The sequence below is a fragment of the Anser cygnoides genome, chromosome 27 (assembly GCF_040182565.1).
Source record: "Anser cygnoides isolate HZ-2024a breed goose chromosome 27, Taihu_goose_T2T_genome, whole genome shotgun sequence".
NCBI lineage: Eukaryota > Metazoa > Chordata > Aves > Anseriformes > Anatidae > Anser > Anser cygnoides.
Genome location: NC_089899.1, coordinates 5,741,783 through 5,756,198, shown reverse-complemented (window position 1 = coordinate 5,756,198; position 14,416 = coordinate 5,741,783). Strand labels below are relative to the sequence as shown.

The following is a 14,416-nucleotide window of genomic DNA, read 5'->3' as shown; positions in this document are numbered from 1 at the left end:
AGTGAGATAGCTCAGGCATTCTCCCTAGGAAGTCTTTCTATGAAAAGTCTCTAAATGTGGTCTATTTTAGACCAGAGGTGCCTGACAGAATGAGGTCTTCTGTATGGTTTCTCCGTGAAGCTGAACCGTACACCCTGGCAGATAACACAAAGGACATTGCCACCTACTGGCAAATGAAAACCTGCATTTGTTTATAAAAAGTGTAGGGCCAGTAAAATTCATCTGTGGTATCCCACATGATTTCCAGATTGCACTGCTTTTGATAAGCTGTAGTGCCTGGGGACAGCAGGCAGCCAAGAAGGCAGAGGCACCAGAAAGTGGTCCTGCTCTTCCAGGAATGCCAAGCAGGAAGGCACCCTGCGAGCCTGATGTCAAAATCCCCCATGTGAACACAATAGCTTCTCTCTTCCCTCACCAGCAAATCAATGGACTTCAGATGGATTTGAGGGCTGGGAGCAATTTAGATAAGCAAGTATCTCATCTTGAGTAATTCTGCGAGTAATTCTGCAGCAGAACAGAATCCAACCCACTAGTGCTACAGGCACAATTAATGTCACAGGCACTCCAGTTGCAAGACTGTCCAAGTTTCGTGCCTCAGCTGTCCAAGGGGGTGCAAACTAAGCCATGCTGAAGCCACGCAGCAACACAGCAGTGCAGCAGGAGGTCTCATTTCTCACTCTCTTCCAGGGGGATGCACTTGAACAGGCCATCATAAGCCAGGCTCCACAGGTGGAGAAGCTCATTGCCACCACGGCCCATGAGAGGATGCCCTGGTACCACGGCAACATCAGCCGGGATGAAGCTGAACGGAGGCTCTACTCTGGGGCACAACCTGATGGGAAGTTCCTGTGAGTGTGCAAACCCTGACAGATGGTCCTTTTAGCATTTCCCCACTTACCCTCTAGTTATTTGTTTCATGTGGCACTTCCTGAGAGGAGGTTTAGCTGGGCATGGTCAGACTGAGTTTACAGATCTGTGGGGTCTGACACCCCATACCTGTCAGTTATGAAGCAGTATCTGGCCCTCATGAAAAGCCAGTCATAAGCTTTATTCATTTCTCATGTTTAGATGTCTGTATGAAGCACGCTTCCTAATGCACAGGGTGATATCAGATACAGAGTTCAATAGACGGAGGCATTCAACGCTGAAATGGAGGCACTGTATGGCCAATAAAATATAAAAGAAAGCACTTGCTGTGCTAGAAAAACACATGCATCTCTGCAGAAGTGAGATGGCCCTTAATTTAATTATCTCCTGAATGAGTTGAAGAAAGAAAGAATTAGCTGGAGAGGGTGGAGAAGAGGGGCAAGAGACAGAAGGTGAAGGATCTCTCCTCAGCCTCTGCAGAGGGAAGGTGGCAATTCTAAGAGGGGGGTGCAGGGACTCCTTATCAAGTGCCCACCCTGCAACCCACCACCACCACAGCCATGGTAATTTGCAGGGCAAAACCTGGAGTTGCTTTCAATAGTTCTCCTTCCGACCAGGCTGAGAGAAAAAAAGGAAAATGGCTCCTACGCTCTCTCCCTTGTCTACGGCAAAACAGTGTATCACTATCGGATAGACCAGGACAAGTCCGGCAAGTACTCCATCCCCGAGGGGACCAAGTTCGACACGCTCTGGCAGGTACCGTACTGTGGGACAGTGACTGCTGCTGTCCTAATAAAGCGAAGGCACTTCTCCCTTGTTGTTGCTGCCCATGCTTTGGGAGAAAGGAAAGGCCACCTGGAGCTTTAAAGACTTTAAGACCATATGTGGGTGGTTGTAGCCCCTTCCAGAAAACCCTTATGTCCCCTGGGTCTGCCTGTCTATCAGCTCACCTCATTACATTCATTTCTGTGCACCATCGTGCACTCCTAGCTATGTACAGCTAGGGCTGGGTTATCACAGCAGCTCTGAAGTAGCACTGGCGTTACCATGCCTAACACCAGCCTGGTGCCTCTCCAAAGAAACAAGAGGATCAGTGCTTTTCACTTCTAGCTTCAAGGCAGGATACTGACAGATGGTCATATTAATTATGTTTGCACCCCGTCAGCAAACATCGCACATTCAGCCACATCATGTGCCTGGGACCTCTGCCTGCAGCAAGCCCTGATGAAATTGCTCATACCAGGCTGTGTCTCCTGTGCATCCCCCCTCCTGGCCCGGCAAACCTTTGGGCACTGACTGCAACTTTATTTTCCAAGTGGCTGACTAATATGCAAAGAGCGGGGGGGAGGGGGGGGGAGGGCAGAAGTGTTGAGCCAACTGCCAAAACCTTGACATGACCAAAGATGTACCATGAGACCAGGAGACGTGTGTCCATGTACCAGGAGACAAATCCTATCACCCCGAAGGAGCTGCAGAATATGTTCAGGTGCTGCAGTGCCCCAGAAGTCCTCACAAGGAGGGGACAGGGTTTTTAGGGGATGTGATGAGGGCTTGAAGCCCACGACTAGCACAGAGCCCTAGCACTGCTGGGAACTGCGTGCCCCCAGAGCCTGGCTGGGCCTGGGTGTGCACCACGGCCCTTCGGAGCTGCCCCAGGGCAGGAACACCGCTGCTTCCTCCTGGGCTGCTTCCTCCTGGGCAAAGCTGTCTGGGGATGGTAACTGTTTTGCTGAATTTTTCAAATTCCCTAGACTGTCTTCACTCTGAATTTGAATGAAAACAAAGACTTTGGGGCATTTTAATGGAAACGGAACTGCGCCAGGCTCCCAATTTCAGATGAAATCTGAGCCACATGGGAGGGGAAGAGAAAGCCTAGTCCGCCCTGTGGTCCGGTGGCCAGGGGCTCGGGTGGTCAACTCCAGCCAGTGTCAATCCCTGCAGTGCTTGAACTGCAGGGAAAAACTGCCCAGGATCCAGAGGGCTAGCGCTGGGGTTCCTCCAGAAAAGCCAAAGGTTTCTCTCAGGCTTTATCAAACAAAACACTTCTTAAAAACCTTTCCGGCTGTGGCAACAATGACATTACACTGAAAATGCCCTACCCAGCTGTACTGCTAGAGATTTTCCCTTTGTCTTTCTTTGGTGTTTATCTAACTTCCCAAATTCTTCCCAGCTCTGGCAGATACCCAGCTATGCAAATGCTGGCTCTACGAGATCCCTGAGTGCATAGTTAGGAGAGGAGAGAAAGAAAGAATCAGGTCCCTCTCTGCCATAAATCTGAGAGAAATCATTACCATAAGCCACACATGCTGTCTGCAAAAGAAAAGATGATTTTCTGCTTGCATTAATCTCTTTTTCCTCTGATTCCTTTCTCAGCTGGTGGAGTATTTGAAACTCAAACCGGATGGTCTAATTTTCGCCCTGAGGGAAAGCTGCCCCAACCCCAGCATGCCAGGTGAGCTGATGTCTGTGAGTGCCATCCCTGGCCCCGGTTGAGGCCACTTCGAGCAGTGCCATCACAAGTGTCCTTTACCATGTCTGACCCCCCTTGCTCAGGCTCTGATGGTGAGGGAACAGTGCAATCTCAGCTCCTGTGGCAGGCTGGGCAAGGCCACTTCGTGCTGTCTGCTGAAAGCGGCCACACTCCTGGCTTGGCCAAGGGTGGCCCAAACACAGCAACAGACAGGGGAATCTGTGCTCCAGACAAATCACAGAATCACAGAATCGTCTAGGTTGGAAGAGACCTCCAAGATCATCTAGTCCAACCTCTGTCCTAACACTAACAAGTCCCACACTGAACCATATCACTAAGGGCTACATCTAAACGTCTTTTAAAGACCTCCAGGGATGGCGACTCAACCACCTCCCTGGGCAGTCCATTCCAATGCCTAACAACCCTTTTGGTAAAGAAGTTCTTCCTAACATCCAACCTAAACCTCCCCTGGCGCAACTTTAGCCCATTCCCCCTCGTCCTGTCACCAGGCACGTGGGAGAATAGACCAACCCCCACCTCTCTACAGCCTCCTTTAAGGTACCTATAGAGAGCGATGAGGTCTCCCCTGAGCCTCCTCTTCTCCAGGCTGAACAATCCCAGCTCCCTCAGCCACTCCTCGTAAGACTTGTTCTCCAGACCCCTCACCAGCTTGGTCGCCCTTCTCTGGACTCGCTCGAGCACGTCCATGTCCTTCCTGTAGCGAGGGGCCCAAAACTGAACACAGTACTCGAGGTGCGGCCTCACCAGAGCCGAGTACAGGGGCACAATCACTTCCCTAGACCTGCTGGCCACACTGCTTCTTATACAAGCCAGGATGCTGTTGGCCTTCTTGGCCACCTGAGCACACTGCTGGCTCATATTCAGCTGCCTATCAACCAGTACTCCCAGGTCCTTCTCTGCCAGGCAGCTTTCCAACCACTCATCTCCCAGCCTGTAGCACTGCTTGGGGTTGTTACGCCCCAGATGCAAAAATTAGGGGCTTTGGGTGCCAAATGCATGGCTTCTGAAAAATGACTTGCTTTTTAGGCACAAGAAAACAACATGACCTGAAGCCTGGCTCCTGGTGGGTCTCTTGAGCTGAACACTCAAAACTGTGGGTCACTTCTCCTGGCCCAAGTGTCACAAACGTCACTTCAGAGCCTGCCTGTGGGACCCCTGAGGTCTCATGAGGGCAGGCCTGGGAACAGCCCCCTTACCCAGGCATACTTCCACACCCTTTATGGCTAACAGTGGAAAGGGGCCTTTGCGTGGGAGGGATCGGACCCCACAGTCCTTCAAGGACTGATGCTCTGATTCTGCTTGGGGCACACACAGACTCCAAATAACAGTTTCTCTCTTGATTCACAGCCTCTGCAGCACCAGTTCCACCAACCCACCCCTCTGTGAGCGTAAGTTTTGGGAAGGGTCTGTTTTATTGGTACCTCAGGGGCTTAATTGCATTTCAAGCTCGCTGATCAAACTGCTCTTTTCTAAAAGGCAATAACACAACTGGAATATATTAAGGCCAGCTGCAATGTTGTCCTCTTTCCAGCTTGGATGGGGACAAGGAATAGCTGGGCACAGCTACCATTAGAGCTGAAAATGGTTTCCATTCACACTGTGCTCCTTGCAACATGTGGGGATGTCCTCGGGGAGCCCTCTCCCTGCTGCCCTCCTTGCCAGGCAGGAGCAGGGAAGACATGGTCGGATTCTGGGAACGCCCAGCCTTGCTGCCGGCCTCTGGCCACTGGCCAGGTCTTTGTGCTCCTTCTGCGTCCCTGGCCTCAGGGTATGTCTGCGCTCAGTCACCACTGCGAGTGCTCAGCTGTGTTGAAACCAGCAAGTCTGGGCTATGAGAGCAGCCCATCCCAGAGCCCAGCTGGGCCCAAATAAAGGTCTGAGAATTTACCCATCTTCTCAGAGAGCTTTCACAATCTGCGGTGGGCTCCCATGGTGACTTGGCTCCAAGCAGCACTGGAGTTCAAAGCTGTGCTGGACAAGTGTGTTTCATACAGCAGTCACAGCTTTGTCCCTGTCTGCTTTTGGAACAGTGGCTGCAGCATCCATGGGTGCTCGTGGAGGTCACTTTTTGGCACAGCCAGCCAGGCAGGTGAGCTGGCTGCAAGCTGAGTTGCTTCTGGGCTTCCCTTTACTCGCTGACTCTGAGCTACAGAGCTACAGAGGCTTGGCCTGGGATGACCCCCACTGCTGCAGGAGACCTATAACTTCAGGATGGGGGAAACAGAGGAGGTACAAAGCAAAACGCAGCCCTGCGTGCATGCTCCCTGCGGCTGAGGGACACACAGCCCCCTCGGCACTTCACCCTGTTTCTTTTCCAGAGACACCTTGGGGCTCTCAATGCAGATGGATACACGCCAGAGCCTGTAGGTGAGCACCTCTGAAAGCCTTCTCCTTGTGATGGGAGGAGACAGGACCTGGGGGTGCCACAGGAGCCAGGGGGGTTGCCATCTCTATCACCTTCTGGTCAGAGCTGTGCTGCAAAGCTGCCTTTCTACAAAGGCACCCACTCATTACCGGGCCCTGAGCCAAGAATATTGCAAAAGTGTTTGTCCGCACCCTGTACCAGTAAATCAAGCCCTGTCCTATTCCCCATCTTCTGTACTGCCTACTAAATACTCGGTGCATTCAGTTACATTTCACTGGGGGGAAGCCAAGCACGTGGCTGGGACCTGCTGGGACCTGTGGTGTGGGAGTGCTCAAACTCTTCTCTCCATCCTGGGTCTGACAGTGTAACTCAGAGAGGCCATGGGCTGTGAGAGGATGGGAGATGCCCAGGGGAAGGCTTAAATGATGGAGCTTGAAGGAGAATATGCCAGGATGGTAGAGAAAACATTCTCGATCAATGAGGGAGGGGCAAGGAAGGGTACATCACTTAGAGCTATAAACAAGTTTATCTCACGTGAATATGCAGGAAAGTCACGCTTGCTACCCATGGACACCAGTGTCTATGAGAGCCCGTACAGTGACCCTGAGGAACTGAAGGATAAGAAACTCTTCCTGAAGAGGGACCACCTGATGATTGATGAAGTGGAACTGGGGGCAGGAAACTTTGGCTGCGTCAAGAAAGGAGTCTACAAAATGAGAAAGTGAGTGCTGCCCTGAAGGATGCCGAGGAAGAGGGAAGGGGGTGCTCAGAGATGTCCCCAGCCATCCTGTTTCTAGCTAGATGGACTCTAGAGTGATAATGGGGTGGAGGTATAAGAGAGGCTCTGGAAGGTCAATAGTAGCTTTTCTGGGACTTTGCCAGTGTCCCGAGAGTATAAGCTGCATTTTATGCTCCCATGCATAAGGCTGCCACTTCTGGAGGCATTTGCCAGGCTCAGAGGAGCATGTCCATGCTCCTGAGGTCATCTTGGTCCACATCAGAGTAAAGGAGTGAAACTGAGTAGATGTGCAATCCTTGGCTCTACCTCTGGTTCTCTGCGTGTCCATAAAGATGGCCTTTGCTCACTTTGTGCCTGAGATTCTCCTTGAAAAATGGCGATGATTATGCACATCTCAGTGTGTGAGGAGCCTTCAGATCTACAGATGGCAATCACTACCCTACACTTACAAGGGTGAGGTGATCCTTTTCTCTTTGGCCTTCTAACAGGCCTGGGATAACAATGTCGTACAGGGCTCCACAAAAACAGGCTATGGAGGCTGCATTTGAGATACCAAACATTATCACATGTGGAGTAGTTTCCATTCCTGGCTGATACATGAATCCAGCTGCTGTTTAATTCATCCATATTTGTTCCTCTTGTGTCCTGTGCAGGAAGCAGATTGATGTGGCCATCAAGGTGCTGAAGAGCAACAATGAGAAAACAGTGAGGGATGAAATGATGACGGAAGCCCAGATCATGCATCAACTGGACAACCCGTACATTGTCCGCATGATTGGGGTCTGCGAGGCAGAGTCCCTGATGCTTGTGATGGAGATGGCTTCTGGAGGACCACTCAACAAGTTCTTGTCTTCCAAGAAGTGAGTACTGAATAAAATGTGGCTGAGATTCTCTGCATTTCTCATCCAACTCACTGCTGCCAGGGAAGCCTGGCTTTGTAGGTGGAGGGAGGCTGCTAATAGCAGAAAGAGATTCCTTTTCATGTAAGTCATAGGGACTGATGCTTCTGGAACAGAGATGTCCATGCTCATTCTCCGCTGCAGCTAGAGAGCTTAGAGGGGACTGTGGTGTACAGAGTAATGACAGATCCTTGCTGTCCAACAGTTTTATTACTGCATTGTCCTTCCATCCTCCCCAGAGATGAGATTACAGTCAGCAATATTGTGGAGCTGATGCATCAAGTATCCATGGGGATGAAGTACTTGGAGGAAAAAAACTTTGTCCACAGGGACCTGGCAGCCAGAAATGTCCTGCTGGTCAACCAGCATTATGCCAAGATCAGTGACTTTGGACTCTCCAAGGCGCTTGGCGCTGATGACAGCTACTACAAGGTAAGTGTGAGCACAGCAAAGGATCCAGATAGCTAGCAGGAGGCCTCCAGGCTGGGGGCTAAGACTCCCAGAGATAGGGGCTCTGAGCTCTTCCCAGGAGCCCTGCTGCACAACCACATCACATTCTGTCCAGCCTCACTGCTGTGACATTAAAAGAGTCTTTGCAAAGCTCCAGGAGGGAAGGAAGAAATGCAGACGGTATTTTTTCAGCGGTGTGGGATCGCATTTGACAGAAACATTTAGAAAAACAGAATTCAGGTTCAGCTCAGAGCAGGCTCTCTCTCAAATGTTCCTCTTTGCTTTGCTACAGGCCAGGACAGCAGGAAAGTGGCCCTTGAAATGGTATGCCCCAGAGTGCATCCTCTATCACAAGTTCTCCAGCAAGAGTGATGTATGGAGCTATGGCGTGACCATGTGGGAGGCCTTCAGCTATGGGCAGAAACCGTACAAGGTGAGGCAAAGTTGGGCCTACCATGGATCAAAGTCACAATCTGGGCTCCCACTCTAAAACTGGTTGACTGACACACACTGAAACTTCGATTTCCATTCCCTCGAGTGGGTGCTTTTACTTCTCTTAGGCAGGGGGCAACACAACAGGCTCACTTCCACTTCATGGAAGGCACAGATTGGATTGCTTGGATCCAGCAGCTTTGTGTTCATTTAAGGGAAAGGAAACTGAAAACAAAACAAATTCATTTGGATTTGAATTAAAGCAGACCTTCTCTTTGATCTTTCCACCCACTTGCAGAGCTGAAAAGTCAGTTGCTCAGCCACTGCTCTGCACAGGCTTGGGATGGGGCCCTGGGCTGTGAGGCAATGTGAGACACCACTGCTGGGTGCAGGGGCTGAAAACAGACACTATGGGTGTATGGGGTGGGCTGTGCATGGACCCAAAGCACTACCCCAGGCCCAGCTCTAAACTGCCTCTGCTGACCCTGTTTCCAGATCCAAAACCATTAAAACATTTTCAGTGGTTTGTGGGGAAAGGACAAGGGGCAATGGCCACAAAATGGATCACAGGAAGTTCCCACCAATATGAGAAAGGACTTGTTCACGGTGAGGGTGACGGAGCACTGGGACAGGCTGCCCAGGGAGGTTGTGGAGTCTCCTCTGGAGATATTCAAGGCCCATCTGGACGCCTACCTGGGCAACCTGTTCTAGGGAACCTGCTTTGGCAGGGGGGTTGGACCCGATGATCTCTTGAGGTCCCTTCCAACACCTACAATTCTGTGATTCTGTGAAAACATTTTCCCACTTGATCTTCTCCTAGAAAATGAAAGGCCCGGAGGTTATTAGCTTCATAGAGCAAGGGAAGCGCATGGACTGCCCCACGGACTGTCCAGCAGAGATGTACACCCTCATGCAGCAATGCTGGACCTACAGGTAAGGATTTCTCTTGCTCTTTTCTGTGCTGGTCCGTCAGGGCAGCACACACTGTCTGGATGGGGACAATACAAAATGAATGGTGTCTCATTCCCCAGACCATGATGAATAATACACATAATTCTTTATTATCATTCCTTTCCATTTGCCAGTAAGATGTCAGAGCTTCTCTGCATTTGCCCCTCTCCATCCCAGAAAAGTTGCAGCTCCTTTGCTGGTACAGCCTGGTACTGCTAGGCTGCTGTTCTCTCCCAGGTTCTTCTGTGCCTGGTATCTTCTCCATTGGGTCAGTCCACTGTTGTCCTTTCTGCCAACTCTTATTTTTCCTTTCTGCCCTTGCAGATGGGAAGAGCGTCCAGGATTTATTTCTGTGGAAAACACAATCCGTGCCTACTACTACAGTATTGCTACCAAGACAGAAAATGGTCCAGAGACAGAGGACAAACCACAAGCAGCTCTTCCTTGAGTTTCCCTCTCTGCCCCTCAACACACATGCCCTGGACTTCCTGCACAGGACCTGGAAAGGCTCTTTGCAAACTTCTGCTTTAACCTTTTAAACAACGGTTTTGTTTCTCGAGCAGCTCTAGAACTAAGATCCTGGGAGGCAATGCTGTCAGCAGACAAGGGCAGTCAGCTACACCTCGTGTCTCCAAACAGCCAGCCATGATGTACATTTCCAGCCTGACCATCACAGGACAGTACAGGACAGTATTGTGGTTCCTTCCAACCCACCTCCAAAAAAGTATCCCAGGACCTCAAGGGTTTAACGCCTACCTGGCTTACTAGGGATGAACTGCATTAGCTCTAGGAGATCCAGATTTCTCCCAGTCCCCCAGAAAAAAATGTACACCGCAGGGCACGGTGTACGTCCCCCCTGCACTGCCACAACCCTCCAAGCTGGTTAAGGCTCCTCCTACAACTAAACCCCCAGGACCTATTTCTCATCTCCTGGATCCTGACTGGTCCCTCTGTGCTACTGAAATGAGCAGTTTGCTTCTCAAACCTGAAAATCGGGCACCCTATAAATAAACTATTCTATATGTTTAGCATCCTTATGTCTCAGACTATTAAACTGCCTTAAATGTTTGCAACTAATTCACACTGAAAAGAAAATAATCGTAGTTCCCCTCCAGTAAGCCATGGTTTCCCTCACTGATGCTCTCCATAACCCTGCAGAGACACCAACCCGGTCACCTCTGGCTTCACTGCAGAGCTGCTTTCTTGCAGTTGATGGCACTACAGCGCTCAGTTGAGTCCACTGTGGAAATCTATCCATCTATCGAGACTTGCACTGGTCTGCCTCTGCCCTGGGTGCAGTGGATTACCCACACTGGGGGGACTGTGGTCTGCAGAGTTGCAAAGAGCAGAGAGGGGTTGTGAAGGCTGGGGAGGTGGAGGAAACAGAAGATCAGAGCCTTGAGATACAGTGAAGAGAAAAGCTTATCTCTCACCATCTTCTGCTATCAGAAAGCCACACAGTATCTCACAAGTGTACCTTGTCCAGGAGGTAAAATAAACAGCTACAGCCCTGGCCAGGGCACAGCCCTGATCTAAACCTTAATGGGAGGTGGGTTTGTTCTGAACGCAACTGTTCTGGGGAGCATTCAGGTATGGGGCCTAAATCACCCTCTCCATATAGCCTGCTTAAGCCATCAGAGAACGTAGGTCTGATGAAAAATAAAATTAAGCGTTCCCCTCTCCTTGTCTAGGCTACAGCCTCCAGTGACAGCAGCTATTTACACATCACGGCATTTTCTCTCTCAAGCCCATTAGCTTGCCCTGTATGCTTGAGAACTCTGGACAACTTATCTTTACCAACAGAGGGGAAAATAGAGGCATCAGAAAAGAAAGTGGCTTGGTCTTGGTCATGTTTGCACAGTGAGTTAGTGGCAGAGATAGGAAAGAAATTACCTCCTATGTCATGTTTTCCTCCCAGAGAAAGTGGCTGTTTGCTGGAAAAAAAAAAGAAGGTTTGATGTGCTGTGGGTGTGCTCTGTCTGTTCCAAGAGCATCGCAAAGTGTCAGGACTTGCTGTGGGGGAAAAAGGGAGTGAGACGAGCAGGACCTGTGGTCAGAGGACTCTGTGACAGCTCTCTCTGTGACTCGTCCTTTTGGCCTGCACAGGGTCTGACAGTCCCTGGGGGAATCTGCTGTGACTTCAGGCACTGCCTCCCTCCTGGGCACCACAAGTGCCGGCGGGCTCAGTAGGATCCAGGTCCCACAGCTCACTCACCCTGCAGCCCGGGACAGTCGCTCTTCTTCCCCACCCACAGCACGGATACATCCAGCTCTGTCCTCTCTCCTCGCCCGCTGCAGGCAGGTCCAAATATTGAAACACTCTGCAGGACCTTCCAGGCAGTTCACTGACGAATCTCAGAGGCACTGGGTGTTTGAGCAAGAGCTGAGTCACTGATAAGATAAAGACAGAGGCTACAGTTAGCACAGAATGAGTTCAGTGCTCTGTGGTCAATTCTGTTCTATTAATTCCCTCAAATCCTCTTTTCTTGATCACCACTCCTTTACTCCTTCTCTCAGTCCCCCTTATTTCCCTTGGTTTTACATAAATGTTAAAGCTCTTCTAACTTGCACATTCTCCATCTTGCAAGGGAAAAGCTGAACATTAACACCCGCAGTGATAACAGGGGACATGATAAACTATCAGTAGTCCCGTCTGATCAACACTATGTAACAATCTACCATATCGCCAATGCAGATCTATCACATTCCAACCTATCTTATCACCAGCAAGCCTATCTTATCACCAGTACATGCCTATTTATCAATTGCACCATGATATCACAAGCGCACACTCACCTTTCTATCTCTTTCAGCTACGTAGGCATTTTCATTTTGTTCAGTAGCATAGCAGCTACATGACTAACACAGCTGTGTGCTCATCGACCTTTCTGTCTCACCCCTCAGTAATTTACTGAACCAAGGCAAAGTATATTTTCGAAGCCAGGGTTCTTTCCCTTCTCTCCCCAGGAAGTGCTGTCTGTGTGGCTGCTCAGGGCACAGCTCAGCATTGCCTGGGGCTGTCCCCTCTGCTGTGAGCCTGGCCAGCAGTGAAATGCTTTGGGTTTGGCCGCTTTCTGGCCCTTCTGCTGCCCGCACAAAGCAGCTGCAGGCATTTCTGTATAGCACAAATGGCTGAACCAGAAGCACTGTGCACAGAGAGGGGAGCAGCCCTGGGAAGAGCACCATGGCAGTTGCCTCCATGCTGCCCTTGCTGAGCTGCATGACCACAGCACTCGGATTTGATCCGGTTTGGGGGAAATTGCTGTTTGTTTTTGCAAGATCTCAGCCCTGCTGGATGGCTCCGGCTGTTGGCAATTTGGCGACACTGCAAGGGCACAGGCCTATTCACCCTCATCACCCTCCTTGTTCCAAAATGTCTGTCAGCCATGAAGTTACAGAATGCTTTTGTTCTGCCCTGGTAAAATACATCTCGAAATGATGGATTTCTCACTAAAAGTCAGGTGAATGACTGCTCCTACACTCTCCTCTTCCTTCCCTCCCTGGTAGGAAATCAGTTTGTTTCTAGTTACAGCAGAGGCAAGTGAAACAAGGGAAGGATATGTCTTGCCACTGTTTGCACAGGGGCCCGTAAGGAAAGCTCCCATCCACCTTGTCTGTTTTCACACTTTCATCTCCAGATGATGCCTTCTTTTTATGATCAAAGGCCTTCTTGGTTCAGAGACGCTGAACAATCCCCAGCACAGAGTGCCATCACATAAAGTAGAACAGAAGTAGCTAACCTGTTGCACATGAAGAAAAAGGGATGTGCAAAGCACTGAAAAATGCAAACCTAAATGAAAATTATGTTCTTCACTGACAAGAGGAATGCAAGTGATGGGGCTGGCATTCTGTTCTAGGTATTAACAACATGTCCAAGTCCCGAGGAAAAGAAACTATATTTTTACAGCAGGAGGAAATTACTTATTTTGCTATCAAGGAATCTGGTAGGACAGGTAAGACCTGGACTGAGTCAAAGGGTATTTTTTTTGTTTTGTGTCTAATTTTTTGACGTTAACTTGGTTTTGCCTGTCAGATAGAAGTCAGACAGACTGCTGGCAGAGCAATCTGTAAACACATCTTCATGGGTGTTTTTTTGATCAGTAAGAGGAATCTTAGAAAACAAGCGAGGTGCTGGTGCTGCCTGAGAGGCTGTTGGGGAGCGGTAGGAAATACAGCGTTGCTCGTCTTCTGGCTTCATGCGATCCCACGCAGGACAGGAGCACGCCTGCGGTGTGCGGATAGGCAGTGGGACCCTGCCTGCCTGGCCAAAGGAAGCAGCATCACAGAGCCAGGCAGTGTAGGGGGTATCAGGCACTCTCCATGTCATGAACAGAGGCTATTTTCATCCCTCTGCCAGAAAACAGCACAAGCAGTGACAGGTGGTTTTGGCAGCTAATTCTCTGGGCAGCTTTTAGTGGCCTTACGCGACCGGCTTTGGTCAGTGTAAGATGTTGTGCTGTTCGATTTCTGCAGGCAGATCAGGCTGCGGTGGCTGGCATTTCCACTGCTGCTCACAAGGCCTCTTTGAAGCTGCTGCTCTGCTGGGACAGCAGTTTCAGGGCCTGCTTCACAAAGCCTGGAGGACTTGCGGGCACCAAGAAATCTGACTCTTGATCTGAGGTCTGCTTAGTTCCCATCCTCCCTGTCCTCAACTCGCAGACCCTCCCTGTCTGTGACCTCTGCACCCTGCTTCCACTTGTAGCTCTGGGGCAGGGTGAAGCTGCCTTGCACAGAGCACAGAAATCATGGGCCAGAGAAAATAAGGTGTTGAAAGGTTAAATAACCGAATTCTTTGTTAAATACATTTTCCATTTAAATTAATGAATTAAGTACCCAGCCAGTTTGTTGTTGCCATCGCTGAAAAGGGACTGCTTATCTTCTTTGGTAGCCTGGCTGGGGCATAGGGTTGTCTGCTGCATTGTCTGGACAACAGAAGAAAAACAGCGCGAGAAGGGAGCTTTAAAAAATAAAATGGTATTTGATCCTGACCCATTTCTGTCCCTTCCCCCCTCCTTTTTTTTTTTTTTTTAAACCAGGTTTTGTCAAAAACATTGAAAGAGGGTAAAATATAGGCTCGTCTGCACAGTCTCTGTGGGTCCATTCAGCACATCCCAGCTGTGTGAAGGCCAACAAGGGCAGCAGTCTCTGGGAAAGCTGATGGTGGTGGCAGAGAAACGAACAGCTGAGGGAAGCTGTGTGCTGGCCTCCACAGGATGCAAGAG

At 50.0% G+C, this 14,416-nt stretch overlaps 1 protein-coding gene and 1 long non-coding RNA gene across 3 annotated transcripts in view; one reads left to right on the top strand and one right to left on the bottom strand.

The window, feature by feature from the left end:
• Positions 1-10,227, top strand: part of ZAP70 (zeta chain of T cell receptor associated protein kinase 70) — a 30,546-nt gene extending 20,319 nt beyond the window's left edge. For both annotated transcript variants that reach the window (XM_048054092.2, XM_048054094.2), the window contains exons 3-13: positions 688-848; positions 1,485-1,623; positions 3,241-3,319; positions 4,706-4,746; positions 5,677-5,725; positions 6,270-6,444; positions 7,116-7,322; positions 7,601-7,793; positions 8,104-8,244; positions 9,064-9,176; positions 9,519-10,227. In XM_048054092.2, coding sequence (XP_047910049.1) covers positions 688-848; positions 1,485-1,623; positions 3,241-3,319; positions 4,706-4,746; positions 5,677-5,725; positions 6,270-6,444; positions 7,116-7,322; positions 7,601-7,793; positions 8,104-8,244; positions 9,064-9,176; positions 9,519-9,642 — 1,422 coding nt within the window. In that variant the 3' untranslated portion in view covers positions 9,643-10,227. The remainder of the gene's footprint in view (positions 1-687; positions 849-1,484; positions 1,624-3,240; positions 3,320-4,705; positions 4,747-5,676; positions 5,726-6,269; positions 6,445-7,115; positions 7,323-7,600; positions 7,794-8,103; positions 8,245-9,063; positions 9,177-9,518) is intronic.
• LOC125180986 (uncharacterized) lies at positions 9,055-13,098 on the bottom strand. The gene is made up of 3 exons (XR_007160002.2): positions 11,410-13,098; positions 11,088-11,128; positions 9,055-9,544 (listed from the first exon to the last, which is right to left on the bottom strand). It is a non-coding gene; the product is annotated as an uncharacterized lncRNA (long non-coding RNA).
• Between the last annotated feature and the right edge of the window lie 1,318 nt (positions 13,099-14,416).